General features: G+C 36.1%; 1 protein-coding gene across 1 annotated transcript in view; it reads left to right on the top strand.

The window, feature by feature from the left end:
- The window catches only part of axl (AXL receptor tyrosine kinase), a 62,720-nt gene that overhangs the window by 33,163 nt on the left and 3,166 nt on the right, over window positions 1-26,391 (top strand). The window contains exons 9-19 of the mRNA XM_030153127.1: window positions 781-925; window positions 1,437-1,454; window positions 4,274-4,403; window positions 4,688-4,779; window positions 8,622-8,717; window positions 10,998-11,075; window positions 11,576-11,668; window positions 13,376-13,497; window positions 16,893-17,002; window positions 19,333-19,492; window positions 22,527-22,663. Coding sequence (XP_030008987.1) covers window positions 781-925; window positions 1,437-1,454; window positions 4,274-4,403; window positions 4,688-4,779; window positions 8,622-8,717; window positions 10,998-11,075; window positions 11,576-11,668; window positions 13,376-13,497; window positions 16,893-17,002; window positions 19,333-19,492; window positions 22,527-22,663 — 1,181 coding nt within the window. The remainder of the gene's footprint in view (window positions 1-780; window positions 926-1,436; window positions 1,455-4,273; window positions 4,404-4,687; window positions 4,780-8,621; window positions 8,718-10,997; window positions 11,076-11,575; window positions 11,669-13,375; window positions 13,498-16,892; window positions 17,003-19,332; window positions 19,493-22,526; window positions 22,664-26,391) is intronic.

Here is a 26,391-nt window from a genome sequence, read left to right as displayed (position 1 = left end):
AAATAATTGGTGTAGAATACAGTTTGTCATCTTTTCATGGTCATCAGATATGACCCATTTGGACATTCAGAGGCTTCGTAGTGAATGTGGAAACACTGTCATCTTCTACAACACTGATTCACCAGTAAAACCCATGGAGTTGGATCAATGACAGTGGATGGACACACTGGGTTTATGTTCAGTTAATGATATATTTTACAGAAAAATGTCACTTGTTGAGTTTTCTCTGATCTTTATGAAGATCTACATAATTAGTAAAATAAATACAGGAAAATACACAATTTTCACTGAAAAAATGCAAAACACAGAGGGTAATATTATAAATAAATGGCGATAAATTACTTAAGAAAAGTTAAATGTAGAGAAAAAAAAAAGTTAGAACTGCCACAACAGTAACACTGGGTCTTTATGGGTTAAGAGTTTCCTGAATGTATCTATTATGGCAAATTAACATGTATTGCATTTGTCAAACATAATCGTTAGTTTTCTTTCTTACAGGTTAAAGAGAGATGCACAAACTACCATGTCAACTTAACATTATTATTAACTGACAACAAATTTAGCCAGAACAAAACTCTACCTGAATGCTGATCATGAAAATCACTCATGATGATTGTGTAAAATGTGACCAGAATGTTGGTTTTGTATAGTGAGGATGTAGCGCTGCTCTGCGAAGATGAAATAATCTCATCCCTTCTTAAAATGAATAACAATGTGCATGATGTTTATATATATGCAAACGAAAACATAGCCTCATTTGTTCTTTGTTTTTCTTTGCAGCTTGTTGTGGACACTGGACTGGACTCAGAGCTGTCAATCAACTTGTCCCTCCCCCTGTCCAATGTGACTTTTCGAGTATGTGCCTATACAGGGGCCGGACAGGGACCCTGGACCCAAACCCAGACCCTGATGCTGATTACTCCTGGTGAGTTCTAGTATTTTATTTTTTAATTTGTTTATTTTTTTTACACTTTATTTTTTTTGGTTTGATTTCTGTACAATACAAAACAAACATGAGGGACATTTGGGATACAGTGACCATAAAAAACCTTTGTGACTAACATTTGATTTTAGTAATTTGACTTTGAAATGAGAATTGTCCATTTCTTCCATTTATCATGACACTGCTCTTGTTGAGTGGTGAGTTCTAGTATTAATGAAAATATAAGAATCAGAATCATGTAAGTAAACAGGTTTCACATTATTAGGAATGTACTTCAGTGGTTTGGTGCACATATAGAACACGGAGTGGGTAAGAAGCATGCAGTAAAAAATAAAATAAAGAAGTAAGATAGAATTATAATGGACTCTCAAATATCAAATGGAAGTAGAATGATTCAGTAGCATTTCACAGTAATCCAGGATTCAATCTTTATAAACTGCAAGGCATACATACAAAAATACTGACTCGTGCTTTTTCTGTTTCACTTCTACAGAAATGGGGGAATTTAAAGGTAAGAGTGACCAACATCGTCTTCCATGACCTATTTGAGTTATTGACACTGTAACGGGAAGTGAGATCACAGGGTTTTTTTCACCACACAACTTCTCTTTCTTATTTTCTGTCACTGGGTTCCTTCATTTCCTTCCTGAACATCTCAGAAAAAAAGGAAGGAACAGAAAAAAGAGAAGAGATGATGTGAGGGAGACGGGAAAAGGGGAAGAGGATTGTTGGGGGGGTGGGGGGTGAATGAGGAGACGCATCATAAATATTTATAACAGGCAGGAACAGTGTAGCATCTCTGTTTGCTTAGTCTAATGGAGCCAGACAGACAATTCAAACAACAAGAATGGCAGATAGAAAAAGAGAAAAAGAGGCAGGGACAGCTGGGGGAGGGTGATGGCCAAAGGGAGGAAAAGTTAAAAACAGTGGGTGGATGTTGTGTGAGTTTTAGCAGTGGATTTCATGAGAGATGGGACAACTTTGCAGACATTTAACAACAGAGCAAATGTGAGCGTATTTTTAGAAAGAGAAGAGTGTGGATTTAGTTTGACAAATATGACAGTTTGACCAGAACAATGCTATAAATGTACTGCATGTAGTGTTTCCCAGCAAAACTAGAACAGTTACAGCCAGTCTATGAACTTTAGTCCCATTATGACCCTTATACAAGGTAATATAATGTCAAGTCATGTCATAAAACTGAATGACGCTGCAGAAAACTGTTGAAGAAGTGTAATCAACAGGAAATAAACTCACTGAAGCAACCAAAAAAATGTAATTTTAAAGACTTAATTGTGTAGTTGTAAAAAAAATCATCCTTTTGGTTCTTTCGCAGTAAGTGTATTTACATAAATATATTAATGCACATTTTTGACATTTTGAACTAGGAAATGCTTATTGAAATGCCAAATTAAGCAAAAATGTTTTTGTTCTGTTTTTCCACTTGTGGTTATTTTTGCCTTTTTTGTATTCTGATCTCATGAAATCGTATTGTATATCACACCAGTTCTTATGGCATTTGGCGTGCAATACGTACGCATTTTCATCCTTTTGCATGTTATTCAGCGCCATTTGATTGCGTGTCAATTTACTTCAAGGTCTTCAGTTAACATATCCCTAACACTTAACCCCTAAACCCTAACCCTCAGTGTGTGGTATTTGACGTGACATGAATATACACATGGAGAGCTCATTATGCGTACAGGTAACACGCCAATTAAAGGTGCCGTGTATATTTACACGATTTCATATCACGTTGCTTTTTTGAAAAAGAGTTAAAATGGAAACACTTTCTTTGAGTATATTCTGATGCGGTGGGCATTGTCTTCTGAAATATTCAGATGAAGTTCAATGGTTGCACTTAAATTATTCCTCTGTTTTAACTGTGAAAAACAGATGATGAAAAACAGTGACTGATTTACTTTTTCTACTGTCTATTAGAGCCATGTGTGACAACTGCACCAATTAATTTTTTGCTCAAAATCAGTTTACAAAGAAATAATATGTATTTTCATTTTTGTAGCTTTTAAAACTGCTTATTTACTTGACATTTAATGGAAATTCAGCTATGAAAGGTTAGCGATTAAAGGTCTGCTTTAAACTCGCTTTAATCTCCACAGAGAAATGCAGTCTCTGCATTTTACGCAACCTAATACACATAGCACCTAGCATTAGCATTAGCATTAGCACCTAGCACATTAGGAGCAGTAGTCTGCCATTGAAGACACTTTGGGACCAACTCCAGATTTTCATCAACACTGTGGTCAAGGAGAATTACCCTATATGTACCTAATTTTAAAATATATAATTACTTATATACAGAATTAATTAATTACAGAAGGCTTTTCTTACGGCTATGTTAACAGCTGTTAGCAACGTTAGCAACAGTTAGCTTAGTCTTTAACAGATTTGTAACAGATGACAGATATCTAATATATAAATAGTATGGCTGAGGTCAGGGTTTCCGTGAAGCCCCTTATGTTCATTCCTAAATTCCACAGTTCTTCTCTACAGTAGCAACTCCTAGTTAAGAAATGGAGTAAGCTATACATACTGTTATGTTAATATTGTTGTGTCTGTTAATATTTTATACTAACTTTAGTTCTATTCATTTCCTGTTTGTAAAATTTTATATTCTAGTTTCTTATTTTTTTATTTTTTGTAGTTTTATAGACAGACAAACAGGCACAAATCTTCAAAAAACTTTTTATACTGAAAAAAGGAGTATCAAGAATGTGGAAAAACTCTTGTTTGGGGTGAATTTAAATTAAAAAGAAAAATGGCCGTGTGTTGGTTTTCATAAGTGATGAGGTTCTCTAATATGCAGCTAAACTGTGTTTCCATTACTTATTTGTAGTGTTCAGACCCATTATAGCCTGACTGGGCAGGCTTTTACTCTAGTTTTAAGAAACCATGCCAAGTCAAATGTGTTTACCCTAAGGGCACTTTTTTTGCTTAGACAGGACAGTCTGGTTCTTTCTGGTGAGGCTGTTTTGAGTGTAATAAAAAGACAACCACTTCATCATCACACAAATAACTTTTTAGAGATGTCTTTGCTTCAGTGAGTTTCATTCTCCTCTCTCTATTTAAGATGTTTAATTTGATTCTATTAATAAATCTGATTCCATAATGTGTTTTATAACCGTGACACAGTGAAGAATCTTTACCAGATGCTCTAGATCCCAACAGATTGAACTAAATATTACTGGTAGATTCTTTTTTTAGACTATTTCTGTACTGTCAGAGGATGAAGCCTTTTCTCATTGTCGCTTCACCTTCACTTTAAATGCCTTAACCTTCCACTGTCTGTGTCCACACCCCTTCCCTCAGGTCCATCCTCGCCCCCGGCCTTTTCCTGGCACTGGTGGTATGTGGTGATGGCCATCGCTGGCGCCGTGTCCATAGCTGTGCTCATGGCTGTTTACGTGGCCAAGCTGCGGCGTAAGGAGACGCGTTTTGGGTGCGTATGATGTTACGGCTCCTTGTGGGTGGAAGGGAGGGACTGGATAGCCCTGCCAAACCGAAAACGTTTTATTTTTTTTTTATTTCACTGACCCTGTTGCCTAACTTCTGCATGCATTCTGAAGCATTTGGATGTGGAGTAAAACATCTGTTTCCAGAGACCACCAGCCATTCTTGTAAATTATGGAGCATAGCCACGTTTTCAGCTGTGTTTATACATCTGCTGCAGTGACCACTCATTGTGTTTTTGCTCTGTTTTGTTTGTGTGTGTTTTTTTCACAGAGAGGCATTCGAGCCCATGATGGAAAGCGGGGAGCTGGTGGTCCGGTACCGGGCTCGTCGGACTTACAGCCGCAGGACAACGGAGGCAACATGTGAGTTCCCGTCCCTCATCCTGCATCAGCCTCAGGAAGATGACACTTCATGTTTACACCTGACAAAGAGGTTCCAGTGAATCTCAGCTTGTCTAAACTTGCCTCTGTCCCCAGGAAAGATACTGTATAATGCAAAAAACACAGTCACATTAGAGCATGTTCCCACCTGCCCTCGGTCGACAGCCAGCATTTCAGTGGAAGCAACTGTGTAACTGTAATCTTAATGAGTGACAGCAGGTTATAAGATCCATCAGCAGGTTTACATTTCAATAAAGGTTTATCTGCTCGATCAAAGGTTGGAAAAAGATAGAAAGAGCTGTCAGACTTTCTCCACAATGACCCTGACTCTGTTTACATACAAGAAATATTCCACTTTTTGTCCTTATTCCATAAATAACAACATCCCTACCAATATGATGGTTTGCATGCAGCCATGCATCCTCCTTCTGTGTCAAAATAGGATTTTTTCCACTTTTATTTGATGCAGGCACAGCCTCAATCTGTCGTCTGTTCAACCACCGTCCTCTGGTTGTGATATTTACACATATCCATCTTTCATACTGTTTTAAAGTAGCTCTGTTTCTCCCTCTGACCAGAAATGTGGGATTTTCATTTAGGCGTTCATCTCTGCCACAAATTGTTGCCTAGTTGGTTTCAGTACAGTCACTATCCAAACCGTCCCCGAAACCCAATTTGTTCTACACATGTGCGAAAACTTTCCCCAGGATGTCAAAATAACTCCCTGGGATTTATGTGAAAATAATCTTATCTTAGATTTTACTATTTACTATAACGAGACAATATGTTTATTTCTCAAAAATGAACACCTATCTTTCTTGTTTTGTAAAAAATGTAAAAGTTACAATTTTTCCTGCTGTCTCACCTTAACCAGAATTTTCTAGTATGTAACTATATGTTTGTGACAAACCAACCCGAGGCTTATTTCTGCTCCCTCATTAAATCATTAAGTGCAACACAAAATGCATCTATTTAACGTATTTTGCACTATCCCGTTTCTGGACTCGCTCTTAGTTCACTAACTACCAACGCAACGCAAAATCCGTTATTCCTTTTCTGAGCGACTTCATTCAAAGTCTGCGCTTGCCCAGTTCTGCGTTACGGGGCTGATTCTAACGTGGACCTCCAAGGTCCACGTTAGATTGAGGATATATTCTTGTAGCTTCATTTCACTTCATTTCTGTCATGTTTTTCCTTTGAAATATTATTTACATTTGAAAAAGAAGATTTTTAGCAGAAGTTTGACAATATCTTTGAGGATATCAGATTTTTCCCACAGACATTTTGCACCGACAAAACGAATTTACCATGTGAGGATTGATCTGCGCACTGAATTTTATTCTCTGCACTTTATGCCCATTATTTAATTGCTCAAATGTAAACACCCACCCCCCTTTACACCTTTACATAACTCATATGAAATTCAGAATATTGTCAAAATAATAGTGGAATATCTGTGTTTCAGGTAATCAGCTCATGAACCTGTGTCCCATGCAATCAGGAAATTAAAATGTGACTCTTTCATGCGTTTTAGTTAGAAAAACAAAGACGCGGACAAAAAAGTGAGAGACGGCAGCTTTTTGGACAGGTCAGAAATGAGTAAAAAAGGATCCGGTTCCATTAAAAACAGAATGATGTGATGCACATCTGCGTGACACCAGATGAGAGTCAGGGGTGAAGTCATTTCACCTTTACGTGTCGTCCAGGTGGAGCGACACAGCCAGTGGTTAGCAGTGGACTGTCTGTGCGATTACAGACAGAGATACCTGTAAACACAACACACAGACTCAGATTTCACACAGCTGGGTCTCATTCAAGCCCTGACATTGTCCCTTGTGTATGCACAATATTTGTGCAGGCCTCATACACAAGTCTCAGCTTGCCAAGAGGCACGAAAAACTAAAGGAAAAAAAGGCAAAAAAAAGTATTCAGTGCGTAAAATGAGAGGAGCCGAGAGAAAAGATGTGGAGATAATGTGTACTCTGAGTGAATGGGAAGTGCTTTGGGAATAAAGGAAAGGGGTCAGCTTGGAGGGATTTGGGTGGGATTTCTGCCGCCGATGTGGACCGAGAGTTTTGGGTGATTCTCAGGACGAAGTCAAACCCCGAGGCCCTGGTTTTCACATGCACTCATTGGGTAATAGCCGGACAGACTAACATGTGTTGGAACATGCCTGTGGACTGAGCACATTGTTGTCGGACGCGTGGCAGATTGATAGTACGACGGCAGCTGTGGAGAGCTCTGCTGCTGCCCTGTCATATCCTGGCCCAGATGTGAAAACACACGGTCCGATCCGGATCTCCAGCTCAGTGACAGCCAGCTGGTCGACGGGACAGAGCGACACTTAAACCACCTTAAATCCTCTGACCTCATGAGTCCAGTTCAACTCTGTCTCTGCACGCTCAGTCAGGCATTGCACACTAAACACTGGTTCAGATAATTACCTCATAGTGGACCTCATCTGATTCTATATACAAGGACACAGTGTATTAAAACAATTTACAGGGTGTCCATAAAGTCACTACAATTATTGAATTATTGTTTGTTGTAACTGTCTGAGGTAACTGTATGTTGTAACTATAGGTTGTGTTTCATGTTGTCTCTTGGCCAGGACTCCCTTGGAAAAGAGGTTCTTAATCTCAATGGGATCTTTTTCCTGGTTAAATAAAATTTTAAAAAATTACAAAAGCAAATGAATAGACAAATCTGTGGAAACTGCTAGAAAATGAACAGTAGATGTTGATGTTTTTTTTGCCTCTATATGGACACCATTAGTTACATGAAGCGCATCCAGACAGCACACTGCAAAAATCAAAATGTTACCAAGTGTATTTTTCTCATTTCTAGTCAAAATATCTCATCACACTTAAAATAAGACATAATCACCTAAAGAGTTACTTTTCAGTGAGATATAAGAACTTATTTTTAGACACTAGATCTTGAAAATCTTATTTCAACAAATCTTACCAAGATAATTTTCACCTGTTCCTTTGGCAGATTTTTTTTTTTTTGCTTAATTCAAGATTTTTTTTGCTTAATTCAAGCAAAAAAAAAAAAAAAAAAAATCTGCCAATGGAACATGTGAAAAGGATCTTGGTAAGATTTCTTGAAATAAGATTTTCCACATCTATCGTCAAAAAATACGTTCTTATATCTCACTGAAAACTTACGCTATAGATGATTATGTCTTATTTAAAATGTGATGAGATATTTTGACCAGAAAAGAGAAAAATACACTTGGTAAGATTTAGATTTTTTCCAGGGAAATGTCAAATACTGCGATGACCATTGTTTTCGTGTAATTTATGCAAGGTTTTTAGTACAGTCTGTGTTATTTGATAGGATAACAAAGCTATAACACACTTAGTTTTAATATCATTCCAGTGTTAAGAGACGGGTCATGTTAAATACGGATCTAATGTATCATAAAGCCGACGTTTCTGTAACAAAAAAATCCTGTCAAGGTCATGGGATTTTCTACAATGTGTTTATAAACTTATCCAAACACTTTACGTAGTTTTTAATGCCACTGCAAAAATGTAATGTTCAGACAGCTTTAAGTCTCATTGTCTGTGTTAACAATATGATATAAACTAAACAGATTTAATGCACACTTATATTTTAGCGAGTTTACAGATAGACTCAATTGTTTTAGTTCAGTGTCGGTTACAGTACGTCTGGCAGTGTTTATTCCCGACACAATTTTTTTTTTTTTTTTTTTTTGTGGTTTTGGTAAAGTAATGTAGAGTGCTGTTTTTTTTGCTGAAGTCCTTCAAGAAATTGCAACACAATTAAAATTCCTTTTTTTTTTTTCCCCTCCTCAGTGAACAGTCTGGGCATCAGCGACGAGCTTAAGCAGAAACTCCAAGACGTTATGGTGGACAGACATAAACTAACCCTGGGAAAGACCCTGGGAGAAGGTAGTGTTTTGGTTTGGGGTTTTTTTTTTTGTTTTTTTACTATGTGGCTATAACATTTCTGGGAAAGCGTACAGTTTTTTAATGTGTAGTATCAGTTAAAGCACAGACAGTCTGACAAACAGCTACATATGAAGCACACGTCCACATTGCTTGAATTTCACTTATCGCTTGTCGTTTCTGTCTGACACTGATAAGTTTTGACCCTGGGTTTAATGTTACAGTTTACAATGTGATAGCCTCGTAGCCTGTACTTTGTAAGGCCAGGACACTGAATACCACTCACTGCTAAATTTGAGCATGTGAAATGACTTCTGTGTTGGGAGTAACATGTTACAAAAGTAATTCATTACAGTAACAGATTACTTTTTGCTGTAACGCTGTAGTGTAAGACATTATTAATGAATTTTCAGTAATATTTCACTCGGTACATGTTCAATAGAGCTTTCGTTACAACACGCTTTTCGCCTATTATTTACAAATGAAAAAAAAAAACCAAAACAGCAAGATCGTGAGACCCTTAAGAAATCAAAAATGCAGCAGGAAAGTTCTATTTCCTGTTGGTGTTCAGCCAAGACAGTCCTTTGCTCACATGGACATATGCTCATTACTAACCCTAACCCCTAGTTAGCATTATTTTTCTTTCCTTTTCTAACTGTACCTTTACTTATTGTTGGATCTTCATTTTCATTCTCCTTTATTTATTTATTACCTCCGCCAAGGAGGTTATGTTTTTGCCAGGGTTTGTTTGTTTGTCTGTCTGTTTGTCTGTCCGTTAGTGTGCAACATAACTCAAAAAGTTATGGACAGATTTTGATGAAATTTTCAGGGTTTGTTGGAAATGGGATAAGGAAGAAATGACTAAATTTTGGTGGTGATCAGGGGTGGGGGGGCCCACGGGGGGGCCCATTTCCAACAAACCCTGAAAATTTCATCAAAATCTGTCCATAACTTTTTGAGTTATGTTGCACACTAACGGACAGACAAACAGACAGACAAACAAACAAACCCTGGCAAAAACATAACCTCCTTGGTGTGGGGGGGCCCACGGGGGGGGGGGGGGGCCACTGATCAGCCTTGGCGGAGGTCTGCGCTCTCCGAGTGCTTCTAGTTATGCATTTATTTATATTTTGTCTATATATGTTTAATTTTTTAAATGTTTTTTATGTCTTCTTATTATTAGTTTATGGTTATTATGGCTTAGAATGTCTGATGTTTTGTATATTCTTGTTATATTCTATTTTTTGTATGTTCTATCGATTAATAAATAAATTCTTGGGGGGAAAAAAAGAAGCTACACAACAGACAAAAAGTTAAGGATATTTTTACTTTTTGGGCTATTTTTTTCAGTTGGGATTCTTGGACAACGCTTTTTACTTTTTTGTGTGTGAATTGAATTGAAACACATTTTTATTTACAAATGGCAAAAATGACCAAAAAAAGACAAAAAACAAAAGAAATATCCTTACCTTTTTGTTTGTAGTGTAGTTACCATGATCCCTGTGATCAGCGATGACGCATTAGAATAGAATAGAATAGAATAGAATAGAATAGAATAGAATAGAATAGAATAGAATAGAATAGAATAGAACTTTATTGTCACTGTCACAGAAACAATGAAAATCAGTTTAGCAGCTCGGTTCAATTTAGCAGCAAAACACTTTGTGCAAAGGGACTGTTTAAGAAAAATAAAATAAAATACACATATCACAGTGTTAAGAAAAAGTGAACTGTGCAAGGGCTTCAGAATAAAGTATTAATACACATGTGCTACTAAAGTAATGCTAGAACTCCTGAAACGAACAAAATATACAGAAGAATATACAAAAGCTAGCTCTGTACTACAGATGAAATTAGTTAACATTTCTGTGTTAGAATTATTTATCGATTGTGGATTTACAAACCAATGTCGTTGGTGCTGCACCCCCTGTTTGAACATGTAAAATGTTGAAAAAAATGCAAGCGTTCCTGCTGGGATTTGAACATCATAGACCGTAGCGTTACTCACTGAATTAATTGTCTACATGTACTTCGGGGCGTAAATTTATGCGGGGTGGGGGGGGGAGTCTACCGAGCATGTGCCATTTATGAAAAGAGTCTGTCTGTATCTTAAAAGTAATACAGGAGTCATGTAATGCATTACAATTCTGAGACAGTAATATTATAATGTAAGGAATTACTTTTAAATAACAGTAAGAAGTAATCTGTAATGGATTACAGTTTGGAAGTAACTTGCACTACACTGGCGTTGGGTGTTTGATTGTGTTTTCTTTCTTTCTCCAGGCGAGTTTGGCTCCGTGATGGAAGGTCTGCTGACTCAGGAGGAGTCTGTTCTCAAAGTTGCTGTCAAGACTATGAAGAGTGAGTCGATAGTAAAAGTACTCAGCAATTACCACAATGAATCTGTTCTTCTCTGGAGCACAGATGGGTTCATACATAACACCCAGAGGTCTGAAATTAATGACTGTTGAGGACAGAAATCTCAGTTTCTGATCAGAAAACAGACAAGGGCACAGTTTGTAGAAATAGTTGGCAAAAGAAAACCATGACCCTACATAAACTAAGGACAAGTGTGTAAAAAGTCAAGGGGAAAAGATGAATTTTTTACAGACTGGAGTTGGTGAAAACTGTCTTTCTGCCAGTTTCAAGCTGCGGGGAAGAAGTTAAACAAATTCAGTGGCAAAAACTGCAAGCGTGTATCAATTCATGGTGTAATAAATCCAAGAGCCAAAACACCATCTGAACAAGAAGTTTATTTCTTTTCGGTACAAACTGTCGACCTGGCAGCCCAGTTGAAAAGTGCCATGTGTTACTGAGATACAGAAAACCACAAGCCTCACCTCTGAAATGTCTCTTTCCAGTTGCCATCTGTACACGCTCAGAAATGGAAGATTTCCTCCGTGAAGCCGCCTGCATGAAGGAGTTTGACCACCCCAATGTCATGAGGCTTTTAGGTGAGTGAGGACAGAACAGGATTTGTAGATTTCTGTCATTTTGCATTAAAGGTGAAGCATGTTCTGTTTACCCAGGTAATGGAAAAACAACAGTCCATAGTCATTTTAATAAATTATCACTGGTAGAAACTGGTACAAACTACTGTTGTGACAAAAATAAAACACATTTAAAGGAAAATTAGATGTGCAAATCAGTACTGTTTAGCAAGATTCTTCTATTGTCTACTTAAACTGATATAATATCTGATATTGCAGTAATTTGAATATATAAGATGATGATTTATGTAGTACTTTATGTAGATGATGCAGTAATGTCACAACCAAACGCATATTTTGAAAATATAGCAGCACTTTGGATGTAATTGCATTAATCTAGGTGTCATATGTTTGAAACTACTCAGAACTTTACCAACTAACTATGGGCTGACATCATGTCAGAATTATCTAAAAACTGACACCATGGACTCACAGATGAAACAACTCACCAAGCAGAGAGATGCATGCATTGTGTTTCTTGTATTTGTTGACATCATATTTTTGTGGAAGTAGAAGCAAATATCTTACATCCTCAAGAACTGAAAGTCAGTATAAGTTCCATTACAACAGAATTACACTACGACAAACAAAGGACTGAAAGCAATTATCCAAAAACACCACAGTTTAACAGTCTAACCCTAACCCCAGCCCTAACGCTAGCCCTAGCCCTAACCCCAACTCTAACCCTAACCCTAGCCCTAACCCCAACTCTAACCCCAGCCCTAACCCTAACCCTAAACCTAACCCCAACTCTTGCCCTAACCCCAGCCCTAACCCTAGCCCTAACCCCAACCCCAACCCTAACCCTAACCCTAACCCTAACCCTAGCCCTAGCCCTAACCCCAGCCCTAACCCTAACCCCAGCCCTAACCCCAGCCCTAGCCCTAGCCCCAACCCTAGCCCTAACCCTAACCCCAGCCCTAACCCCAACCCAAGCCCTAACCCTAACCCGAACCCCAGCCCTAACCCTAACCCCAACCCTAACCCCAGCCCTAACCCCAACCCTAACCCCAGCCCTAACACTAACCCTAGCCCTAACCCCAACCCTAACCCCAACCCTAACCCTAATTCCAACCCTAGCCCTAACCCTAGCCCTAACCCCAGCCCTAACCACTAACCCTAACCCCGATGGCTAATCGTGTGGTATTTGGCACGGCATGAAAGCTCATAATGCGTACAGATAAACACGCCAGTTAAAAGTGCTGTGTTTATCTGTATGCAGTTCATGATATCACGTTGAAGTTTTAGTTCTTCATCATTATCTTCATCTCTCTCTGGAGGCTGTCATTTTAATGTGATCTGTAAATCCCTACTCCATAAATAGGACTACATTTACTGCCATCTCAACCATTATTATGGGGTTTATGATTTATGTTCTGCAATGTTTCTTTGATTTGATTTTATATAATATTAGACTGTGACGGGTTGAACCAGTTCGATGTAATGAGACAGAAATCCTGGACATTTAGGTGGATCTGAAACCAAATTCAATAAAACTGAACTAGAACTGTGTGGATTAATGCCAGTGCAGTTTTATCAGATACATGTTATTTAATGAAGGCGTTTAGGACTGAGTTGTGTAACGTTTGGGCGTCATGTAGAAGTTAATCTCTGGAGGTGTCAAACATGTACTCAGTGTGTGTGTGTTACTAAGCAGAGATGTTTTTACAGGTGTGTGTCTTCAGACTGTGGAGAGTGAAGGGTACCCCTCCCCTGTGGTCATCCTGCCTTACATGAAACATGGAGACCTGCACAGTTACCTGCTGTACTCCAGACTGGGAGACTGTCCTGTGGTGAGTCCCATCACAAACAATCAGAGCGCAAAGTCAGCGCACAGCAGCCTGGAAAAGCAAAAGCACTCACACACTTTAACCCATAAAGACCCAGGGATACTTCTATGGCACTTCCAAAATGAATTTTTCACTATATTTAACCTTTCTTAAGCAATTTATCACCATTTAGTTTAATATTATCCTCTGTGTTTTGTGTTTTTTCAGGTATTTTCCTATATTTAATTCACTGATCATGTAAATGTTCATAAAAGCTCAGATTAAAGTTGAGGGTTATTATATCTTCCTTTGACCCGGAAAGTAAACATTTTCACCATTTTACATTAAATAATTGCCTTAATAGGAAACGGCATGATGCAACAGTCTTTTCATAAACATTTTTAATTTAATTTTTTTGCTTAAAGGTACAGTGTGTAGGATATTCTCAGTGTTCTTTCCAATAATTTATCTAATTATTGATTAAAATTGAATAAAATAGTGCCCAATCAGTCAAAAGATCAGTTTGTTTGATTACATTTAACCTAGAAAAACCTGTTTAATAAAATGTCCTTTTCAGTGGACTTTTTCAAGTAAAGCTGTGAAACTCTTGTCCACTTTAGAGGACAAAAATGCATTGCTGGGTCTTGGACATCTGAAACAGAGAAAACTGAAGATGATGGTAGGTGCCTAATAATATCACGGTAGCTATCCTTATTTTCTTATTGATTAGCCCTGTCAATAACTGATTTAACCCATAAAGACCCAGGACTACATGTGTGGCAGTCCCCAAATGAATTCTTCTCTTGATCTCACTTTTCTTAAGTGGTTTATCATCATTTATTATATTATTGTCCTCTGAATTTTGTATTTTTCCAGTGAAAGTCATGTATTTTCCTATATTTAATTCACTGATCATGTAAATGTTCATAAAATCTTAGATTAAAGTTGAGGGTTATTATATCTTCCTTAGACCTGGTAAGTAAACATTTTCACCATTTTACATTAAATAATTCCCTTTATTGGAAACAGCATGATGCAACAGGTTTTTCATAAACATTTCTAATTAATTTTTTTTCTTAAAGGTACAGTGTGTAGGATTTTCTCAGTGTTCTTTCTAATAATCTAATTATTGATTAAAACTGAATAAAATAGTGCCCAATCAGTCAAAAGATCAATTCATTCAATTACATTTAACCTAGAAAAACCCGTTTAATATAATGTCGTTTTCAGAGGACTTCTTAAGTAAAGCTGTCCAGCTCTTGTCTACTTCAGAGGACAAAAATGCATTGCTGGGTGTCGGACATCAGAAACATAGAAGACCGAAGATGACGGTAGATGCCTAATAATATCATGATAGCTATCCTTATTTTCTAATTGATTAGCCCTGTTAATAACTGATTTAACCCATAAAGACCCAGGACTACATGTGTGGCGGTGCCCAAATGAATTCTTCTCTTGATCTCACTTTTCTTAAGTGGTTTATCATCATTTATTATAGTATTGTCCTCTGAATTTTGTATTTTTCCAGTGAAAGTCATGTATTTTCCTATATTTAATTCACTGATCATGTAAATGTTCATAAAATCTTAGATTAAAGTTGAGGGTTATTATATCTTCCTTAGACCCGGTAAGTAAACATTTTCACCACTTTACATTAAATAATTGCTTTAATTGGAAACAGCATGATGCAACAGTTTTTTTATAAACATTTTTAATTAATTTTTTTTCTTAAAGGTACAGTGTGTAGTATATTCTCAGTGTTCTTTCCAATAATCCATCTAATTATTGATTAAAATTGAATAAAATAGTGCCCAATCAGTCAAAAGATCAATTTGTTTGATTACATTTAACCTAGAAAAATCCGTTTAATATAATGTCCTTTTCAGTGGACTTTTTCAAGTAAAGCTGTGAAACTTTTGTCCACTTCAGAGGACAAAAATGCATTGCTGGGTCTTGGACATCAGAAAAAGAGAAAACCAAAGAAAAAGTGACTTTTTTAACAACATGTATCGTCAACTGAACCTAAACCCAGTGTCTCCATCCTACTCCAGGGGTTTTACTGGTGAATCCATGTTGTAGACGATGACGGTAGATGCCTAATAATATCATGATAGCTATCCTTATTTTCTTATTGATTAGCCCTGTCAATAACTGATTTAACCCATAAAGACCCAGGACTACATGTATGGCAGTGCCCAAATGAATTTTTCACTTGATTTCACTTTTCTTAAGCGATTTATCATAATTTATTATATTATAATCCTCTGAATTTGGCATTTTTCCAGTGAAAATCATGTATTTTCCTATATCCTCCTGAGACCCAGGAAGGTACAAGTTTTGGCTTTTTTTTTTTTACATTAAATTATTGCCTTTATTGGAAACAACATGATGCAATGGTTTTTTCAGATGCATTTTTACAATTTTCATGGAATGTCCTTTGCAGTGGACAGTGTTTTTTTTATTTTGTTTAGTTTTTTTCAATAAAGCTGTGAAACTCTTGTCCCCTACAGAGGACAAAAATGCATTGCTGGGTCTCAGGAGGATATTTAATTCACTGATCACGTAAATGTTCATAAAAGCTCAGATTAAAGTTGAGGGTTATTGTATCAAAAACAAAGAAAACTAAAGAAAAAGTGACTTTTTCAGCAAAGATGTCATTAACTGAACATAAACAAAGTGTCTCCATCCATTGTTATTGATCCAGCTCCACGGGTTTTACTGTTGAATTGATGTTGTAGAAGATGATGGTGTTTCCATGGTAATTACAGAGCCTTTGAACGTCCAAATGGGTCATATCTGATGACCACGAAAAGATGACAAACTTCATTTTACACCAATTATTTACATGTATTGATAGAATTAGTGGATCAACAGGTATTAAACATTTAAAATCAGTAGATGCTTTTGGTCTCCAGTGGATGTTCGGGTCTTTATGGGTTAACCATGTGATGAAGTCGCAGCTCCCAAGTTCATGTTTCAGTGAATGTCAGCAAAATGGGATCCAAAGGTGAACGCAGATGTAAAGTATTTGTAACGGCCAGACCCCACCCATACCATTCAGGCTCTGATTGTGAAAACAGAAAGATACTGGGCCTCTGTCATGTGTAGTTTTATCGTAGTAATGGATGAAGTCGTGTTTTGGAACTGGGAACTGCCATACGCAACAAGTCCCTGAAGAGGCGGCCTGAGAAACACAAGCCTAATCAAAACAAGATGCTCACAAAATGTTGAAACATCCATGAGTTCGGCAAACGTTCAAGACTCACAGTGGTGTTGAAGCCTGTTCTTCCCACAGGAGCAGGCTGTTAAAAGCAGAGGGCATTCAGTTCAGACACGTCCCACCTCCGCAAACACAAAGCTTCCAGCGCCCTCTGCTGTCCACACATCTGACCGTTTCCCTCTGTGTTTGTGTCCTGCAGTACCTTCCCTCTCAAATGCTGGTAAAGTTTATGACCGACATCGCCCGTGGGATGGAATACCTCAGCAGCAAGAACTTCATCCACAGAGACCTCGCTGCTCGCAACTGCATGTAAGCACTATTTTCTGCTTCTGTTTTTCGATTGTCTCAGTTCCTGTGTGTGTGTGTGTTCTCGCTTTCCTTTTTAGCTTCTTGTTGCTGGGATTGAGGAAGGTCTTTTGAAAGGTCTGAAAGTAGACCAAGACACTGAATAAATGGGCTTTTGTCACAATTCACAGACTCAAGCAGAAAACATAAGCAAAAAAATTGTCATTTGGATTGTTTCATATGCGTGTATCTTTTTTTTTTTCTCTTGTTCTTCTTTGTTTTTGATTACTAGTGTTGTTACTATTATTATTATTATTATTATTATTATTATTATTATTATTATTGTTGTTGTTGTTGCTTCGTTTGTCAGCTATTCTTTGTATTTATAGTTACGTAAATGTGATGTATTTATATATAATTAACCCTTAAAGACACAGTTCAACTTTTGTGTCAGTTCCCAAATGAAGTTTTCTCTAAATTTTAACCTTTCTTAATTGATTAATCACCATTTATTGTAATATTATCCTCTTTAGTTTGAGTTTTTTTCAGTGTAAATCCTGTATTTTCCTATATTTCAGTCACTGATCATGTAGCTGTTCATAAAACTCAAAGTAAATTCAAAGGTTATTATATCAAAACAGTGAAAACTGAAGAAAAAGTGACTTTCTCAGCAAAATCTATCACTAACGGAACATAAAGCCAGTGTCTCCATCCACTGTCATTGATCCAACTCTATGGGTTTTACTGGTGAATCAATGTTGTAGAAGATGACAGTGTTTCCGTGGTAACTACGGAGCCTCTGAACGTCCATATGGGTCATATCTGATGACCATGAAAAGATGACAAACTGTATTTTACACCAATTATTTACATGTTTTGATAGGATTAGTGGATCAACAGGTATTAAACAGTTTACATCAGAGGTTGGTTTTGGTCACCAGTGCCTGTTTGGGTCTTTATGGGTTAATATTAGTTGCCATATAATTTTATTATTTAAAAATATATATTCCTGATACTTTCTCATGCACTCAGTTGTCTCCACTGTGGCCAGTTTTCCAGTCTGTTGTGAATGAAAACAAAGCTTTACACCGCTACAGCAGTGAAGCATGTTGTAAAAGTGTAACTGGAGACAGACGGACATTTAAAGCCAAGTCCAGGCCTGGTTTTATTTTGTCTTTTGTCAGATTTTCTTTTTCTGATTGACAAAGAACCTGTGAAAGGGCTTTAAAAGACAAAGAGAAAGAGCATAGATGAGATGTTTACTGAGTTTCGGTGCAAGAGAAACAAAACTGTGAAGTGAAAATGCCACTTTTTTTGCTAACTGATGATTTTCTTTTTGCTTACTACCCTTTTTCTATGTGTTTCATACTGAATTAATCTTCACATTTACATAATATCACATAGCATTGCGTTGACCTAAATCGATGGAGCGCATTTCCTGCCAGATTTTAAGAAAAACAGCAATTTCATAATCTTATAATAACATGAAAGAACAAAAACTACATGTCTATTAACTCTTAAAGACCTCGACATATTATTGGGGTGTTTACTAAATAATTTTTCTCTACATTTGACCTTTCCAAAATGAATTATCAGTATTTATTATTTTATCGTCTACATTTTTTAGCATAAATCAGATATTTTCCTATATTTAAGCTGCTGATCATATAGATGGTCTTAAAAGCTTAGCGTAAAGTCAAAGATTACAGAAAAAACTGAAGCAAAAGTGACTTTTGCAACAAAATATATCATTAATAGAACATAAAAATAAGAGTCTACAACCACTGTCATTTGTCAAACTATACTGTTGTTGAATAACTGTTTTTGGACACATTCCTCTTATTTATACATCTTTGACCATGTGCAATGATTACATATTGAGTCCAAGTTACATTTTATCTATCAACAATAAATCACATTATCACAATCATTTCATGAGAAGAGGTAAAAATATTTTATTCCAACTTTATTTACAACAGTGTACTTGGGTTTTACTGGTGAATCAATGTTGATGATGATAAACTGAGAAATTGCATTTTACTTGAATTATTTACATGTATTGATACTATTAGTAGGTCAACAGTTATTAAACTTTTCAGATCAGAAGATGAGTTTGGTCCCTGGCAGCTGTTCAGGTCTTTCAGAGTTAAGTACAGAAAATATTAAATGTTCTTCATAGATTATGTGATTTCAGACCCAATCTTTCCTGAGTAATTCACCTTCCTGAACAGCAGGTGTCAGTGTGATTCATATACAACAGTCAGAAAATGGAGTTTAACTATAAAAATGTGGTTCTTACTCAAGTGTTGCATCATAAAATAAAATGTCCTTCTTGTGCTCTGTCTCCTCCTCAGGCTGAATGAGAATATGAACGTATGTGTAGCCGACTTCGGTCTTTCCAAAAAGATCTACAACGGAGATTACTACAGACAGGGCCGGATCTCCAAGATGCCCGTCAAATGGATCGCCATCGAGAGCTTGGCCGACAGAGTCTACACCACCAAGAGTGACGTGGTGAGTCCAGATTCTGTGTTTATAGAAGAACATACACCTGATAAATACTGTAGGAACTTAGTGTCCATCTGGAAACAAAGTCCTTCAGTCCTTAACCTTTTAATACAACTTCAGAATAGAGTTAGTCTTCTGTCTATGGGGTCCTGAGGATGAAGTGATTCAGTTAGAGGTGACCGAATATGGACAGTTTGGATGAAAAACATTCAGTACTGTTGAAATAAACATCACTGATTTTAATAGAAAGTAAAAAATAGGAAAAGGAAACAGATCTTTTATAGCCTTTGTCAGTTTGTTGGCGTGACGACTGATTCTTCTAAAATGGAAACCGGCCACTCCACCGTCTCACTCTCATTGGGTCAGGGATGTACTTTATTTTGCCAATTTGGAAAAAATCAGATACTTGTTGAGGGGCTCACAACAACAATTCTCTAAAATATGGGACCCTTTTTTTGAATATGTTCGGAAGCTGGACTTCCCTGTATACTCCGATTGATTTTTTTTTTTTTTTTTTTAAGTTTTAATTTTTTCTTCCAATCTTATGTTAACAACCCAATACCGCTTCACTAGCAGCTTGTAATACATATATCATGTTTTGTGTTGTTTTTTTATGTCTTTTTTTATTTTTTGTGTAGGTTTTTTCTGTGTTATTTTATTTTAATAGCTTTACGGTGTTATTGATCCTTGAACATTCTTGTCGTAAGCTCTTGTCTGTGATTTTGTGTTCTTTCTTAAATTATGTATGAAAAGTTTATCAAAGAAATTGAAGGAAAAAAAGAAACTGAAAAATTGAACAGAGCACCAAAGTAATAAAAAAAAAAAAAGTCATTCAATTTGCACAGTATTTGCCTGTGTAGAGTCCTGTCAATGGTGATTCTTCAAACAAACCAATCTATATGTTTTCAGCATGAATTTCATCTGCTGATATTCTGCCCATTCATTTTATGGTAGAAATGTTTAATGTAGATCTAAGTGGAATTTTATGAGAACTTTATTTCAGTATTATTAGACACTGTTGAGAAGACAGATCAGACAATAAACTTAAATATATTTATAAGTCTTTTGCACAAATACACAAAACATTTACCCATGCATCCTCTGCTTTGCTGGATCATGATTGATGCAATAATTGTTCTGAATATTTTTTCAAAATATTTTATTTCATCCATATCTTTGGAGGCAGTGACTCCTTTTGGAGTCAAATAATGCATCTGGAGGAGTTTCTGTACTCATTTTTATCTCTTATATATAGGGATGTTAGAAAATATCAGTTCTGCAATATATCTCGATATTTTATTTCACAATACTGTATCGATATTAAAAAGTACTGTATCAATATTTTTAGGTATTTATTCAAATGAAGATATGGTGGGGGTTCATTTTTGTTTTTTGTTTTTCTTTTTTGTGTATCTTTTATTTATTATTATTTAACACTCTTTTATTAAATAATGTTACTTCCTTTGTTAGGATTGCACAAAAATACTGTTCTGATGTTAGTTCTGAGCTAATAGAATATGAACATTTGAGCAGGATCTTAAACTGTCATGTTTGTAAAACATAATTTAAGTTTGAACACAGGAACATTTTGTGATATAGCATTAGATCCTGTTGTGATCAAATAAAAACGTGTTTAGTATTTGTGCATATTTCTGGTGTAATTCAGTTCTTCCAGGAAATAATCATTTTTAAAAACTAGCGGAACTGTATCTGTGGTGGCATTGTACGATAGCGCCCTCTCGTGGTGCAACAGTGGTGTTGTACCCATACGCCCTCTGGTCTGTGGTAAGCTGGGACCCTGTTAACATCGCACAGCATACCTCACAACATTTGAATACAGACATAAAATTGTGCGTAGTAGGTAGTCAGGTAATGTTTCCATTCATTTGGCGAGTTTGCCTGTGAAGGCTGAGGAAAACCCGTACAAACGCCCTCTGTGCTGCAACATCGATGGGACACAGGGACACGGGGTGGGGCCAAAACGTGCATTAGTAGTAGGAAGAAACAAACAAAAAATTGCCTTTTTAACAGTATCATGATATATCGTGATATATCATATCGTGATCCTAGTGTTGTGATTTGTATCGTATCGCCAGAGTCTTGCCAATACACAGCCCTACTTATATATTATATTGCGTCTACTTGTCTTTACTTTTCTATGTTTTTAGATCTCCCCAGTCTGTGTTCGTGTTGCTTCATATGTTTTTAAAAGTTATAAAAAGAGAATAAGTATTCCTATACAGGGTGGGGAAGCAAAATTTACAATATTTTGAGGCAGGGATTGAAAGACAGTGTATGACCAATTAGTTTATTGAAAGTCATGAGAATTTATTTGCCACAAGAAAATTTGCGTAATAGAAAATGTTTTTATTCTATGTGTCCTCCTTCTTTCTCAATAACTGCCTTCACACGCTTCCTGAAACTTGCGCAAGTGTTCCTCAAATATTCAGGTGACAACTTCTCCCATTCTTCTTTAATAGTATCTTCCAGACTTTCTCGTAATAGTTTTGCTCATAGTCATTCTCTTCTTTCCATTATAAACAGTCTTTATGGACACTCCAACTATTTTTGAAATCTCCTTTGGTGTGACGAGTGCATTCAGCAAATCACACACTCTTTGACGTTTGCTTTCCTGATTACTCATATGGGCAAAAGTTTCTGAAAAAGTATGGATAATAGTGTTAGGTATGATTATGACATCAATACGTAGTGTCTGCTGAGAAAAAACAACTAAATGTTCATTGTAAATTTTGCTTCCCCACCCTGTATATGCAGAAGTTCATGTTCTTTAACAGCTGCAAGTCCCAGCCTCCATCAGCCGGCTGTAATAATAACAAAATTTAAAAAAAAAACAACATTAAAAACATTTCCTCTCCCATCAGATTTCTTCATAAACTTATTTGTATTACTGCTTGTGTGTTTATGGAAATATTTCAATCAGCAGAAGCTTCAAAACTAAGCCTCAGTAGGTTCTTTATACCAACAGTCTGGGTTTGATTTGTGATGTAAGATGTTAAACCTCCATCTGTCTGTGTTTCAGTGGTCATTTGGAGTCACCATGTGGGAGATCGCCACGCGGGGCCAGACGCCATACCCCGGGGTGGAAAACAGCGAGATTTACGATTATTTGAGACAAGGAAACCGTCTGAAACAGCCTCCGGACTGTCTGGACAGCATGTGAGTATGGACTCCATCACTGTACAAACCACCAGGGAAAACACACTGATGAAACAGCTGAGAAAACTGCTCCCATAATGCATCACAACCAGAGGACGAGAACAGATTGGGTCTAGTTTTCAGTGTTTTCACATTTAAAGAAAATACTGCATTTTTCTCATTTGTGCAGTTTTTAAATCCATGATGTAGTCTTCAGAACGTATGTGCTGTTTGGGATTTTTGTTGTGATTTGACTAAAAATAATAGATTTTAGCATCACTTTGGATCTTTATTATTAGCACAAAGAGACTCACACTGAAAAAATCCAAATCTTGCCAAGTGTATTTTTCTCATTTCTAGTCCAAAAATCTCATCACACTTAAAATAAGACATAATCACCCAAAGAGTAACTTTTCAGTGAGATATAAGAACTTATTTTCAGACGATAGAACTTCCATCTTTCAATTAAACAAAAAAATCTTGAATTAAGCAAAACAATCTGCCAGTGGAGCAAGTGAAAATTACCTTGGTAAGATTTCTTGAAATAAGATTTTCAAGATCTATTGTCTAAAAATAAGTTCTTATATCTCACTGAAATCTTGAATTAAGCAAAAAAAAAAAAAAAAATCTTGAATTAAGCAAAAAAAAAAAAAAAAAAAAGTGAATTAACCAAAAAAATCTTGAATTAAGCAAAAAAAAAAAAAAAACAATATGCCAATGGAACAAGTGAAAATTATTTAGGTAAGATTTCTTGACATAAGATTTTCAAGATCTATTGTCTAAAAATAAGTTCTTATATCTCACTGAAGTCTTGAATTAAGCAAAAAAAAAAAAAAAAAAAATCTTTGATTTAAGCAAAAAAAAATCTTGAATTAAGCAAAAAATAAATAAATTGTGAATTAACAAAAAAAATCTTGAATTAAGCAAAAAAACAAACAAACAAACAAAAAAAAACCAATATGCCAATGGAACAAGTGAAAATTATTTAGGTAAGATTTCTTGACATAAGATTTTCAAGATCTATTGTCTAAAAAATAAGTTCTTATATCTCAATGAAATCTTGAATTAAGCAAAAAAAAAATCTTGAATTAAGAAAAAAAATCTTGAATTAAGCAAAAAAAAAAAAAAAATTCTTGAATTAAGCAACAACAACAAAAAAAAAATCTGCCAATGGAACAAGTGAAAATTATCTTGGTAAGATTTCTCGAAATAAGATTTTCAAGAACTATTGTCTAAAAATAAGTTCTTATATCTCACTGAAAAGTTACTCTTTAGGTGATTATGTCTTATTTCAAGTGTGATGAGATATTTTGACTAGAAATGAGAAAAATACACTTGGTAAGATTTAGATTTTTGCAGTCCATATACAGCTCAGCCAGAAAAAAAAGATGCTATAATAATTATTTGCACTTCCTTTAGCTTTGATTACAGCACATACTCACTGAGGCCTTGTTTTAGTAAAAATGTCCAATGTCACAACAGTTACTTCCATCATTTTATGGACACGTAACATTGTGAACCTAAACCGGACCAAGTGAGTCAACCCCAGATCATAACACTGAACCCCACAGGCTTATACAGAAGGTACTAGGCATGATGGGTAATCACATCATCTGCCTCTGGACTCATCAGACCACATGACCTTTTTTCCATTGAAACACAGTTGAATCTTTATTCTCTCCACAAACTGAAGCATATTAATCACTGCGTTAATTATCCATTGGAAGGATCTGAACTGTTGGCTCAGTTAGATCCAGGTGGTTTTTTTGGCCGGGTTCTGTGATTTTCTTGAGTAAATGATGTAGAAATAATGTGGAAAATCATGCGAAGGTCACTGTTTAATTTTCATACAGTGATTCATTCTGCTTCTGCTCATGTGTTTGTTAATATTCATAGAAATTATATGAAGGAAAAAAGTTTATAGTGAGTGTGAGGGACCAAGCAAAAAAGGCACAAGGACAAAGGCGTAAAAATGAAGATTCAGTATTTTAATTAAGAAAAATACAGCACAAAACAACATAAAATGAAGTTAAACACACAATAACACCACTAAGGAATCCTATATATATAACCTTACTGGTTGACACTGGTATCAGGTCAGCGGTGCTGGTGATCGTTGGAATAACTGGTTGAACTCCATAAAACACAACTGGATGCCAATGTTTTGTAAGATGGGGCTATTTCTAAGCAAATGTTATAATTTTCTGAAATTCCACATTTTAAAGCACATACTATATAGCCTTACCACTTGACCACTGGGTACAGCGATGACCATAGGAATAAATGGTTAAAACTCCTTGAGACCCCTCTGTACAGCCATGTTTAATAACCTGGAACAGTTTTTGAGCATATTTGAAGAATTTTCCAAAACACCCAATTTTGAAGCACATACTATAGCCTTACCACTTGACCACTGGGGGCGCTGATGACTGTTGAAATAAATATTTAAAACATCATAAAATATGTGTGGATGCCCGTTTCTAGTAAATTGTAACACTTTTTAAGTATATTTGAAGGGTTTTTTGAAAATCTGTATTTTGAAGCACATACCTTACCATATGACCACTGGGGGGCGCTGATGACCAATGAAATTAATGTTTAAAACATCATAAAACATGTCTGGATGTTCATTCATAGTAACCTGGAACACTTTTTAAGCGTATTTGAAGGATTTTTCAAAATTCCAAATTTTGACGCACATACTATAGCCTTACCACTTGACCACTGGGTACAGCGATGACCATAGGAATAAATGGTTAAAACTCCTTGAGACCCCTCTGTACAGCCATGTTTAATAACCTGGAACAGTTTTTGAGCATATTTGAAGAATTTTCCAAAACACCCAATTTTGAAGCACATACTATAGCCTTACCACTTGACCACTGGGGGCGCTGATGACTGTTGAAATAAATATTTAAAACATCATAAAATATGTGTGGATGCCCTTTTCTAGTAAATTGTAACACTTTTTAAGTATATTTGAAGGGTTTTTTGAAAATCTGTATTTTGAAGCACATACCTTACCATATGACCACTGGGGGGCGCTGATGACCAATGAAATTAATGTTTAAAACATCATAAAACATGTCTGGATGTTCATTCATAGTAACCTGGAACACTTTTTAAGCGTATTTGAAGGATTTTTCAAAATTCCAAATTTTGACGCACATACTATAGCCTTACCACTTGACCACTGGGGGGTGCAAATGAGTGTCGAAATAAATATTTAAAACATCATAAAACATGTGGATGCCCATTTCTGGTAAATTATAACACTTTCTAAGCATATTTGAAGGGTTTTTCAAAAATCTGAATTTTAAAGCACATACTATAGCCTTACCACATGACCACTGGAGTGCGATGATGACCGTTGGAATAAATGATTAAAACACCTTGAGACACCTTCAAATGACTATTTTTAATAACCTGGAACAGTTTTTGAGCATATTTGAAAAATTTTCCAAAACACCCAATTTTGAAGCACATACTATAGCCTTACCACGTGACCACTGGGGGGCGCTGATGACTGTTGGAACAAATGTTCAAAATACCATGAAACACGTGTGTACAACATTTTTAAATAACCTGGAGGCATTTTTATGCACATTTGAAATATTTTCCAAAATTCCATATTTTTGAAGCACATACTATAGCCTTACCACTAGACCACCAGGGGGCGCTGATGAGTATTGAAATAAATATTCAAAATACCATGGGACAGCTGTGTACAGCCTTTTTTAATAACCTGG

Source organism: Sphaeramia orbicularis, chromosome 13 (assembly GCF_902148855.1).
Source record: "Sphaeramia orbicularis chromosome 13, fSphaOr1.1, whole genome shotgun sequence".
Classification (NCBI taxonomy): Eukaryota; Metazoa; Chordata; class Actinopteri; order Kurtiformes; family Apogonidae; genus Sphaeramia; species Sphaeramia orbicularis.
The sequence above is the reverse complement of the archived record's forward strand: the minus strand, read 5'-3'. Positions and strand labels throughout refer to the sequence as shown.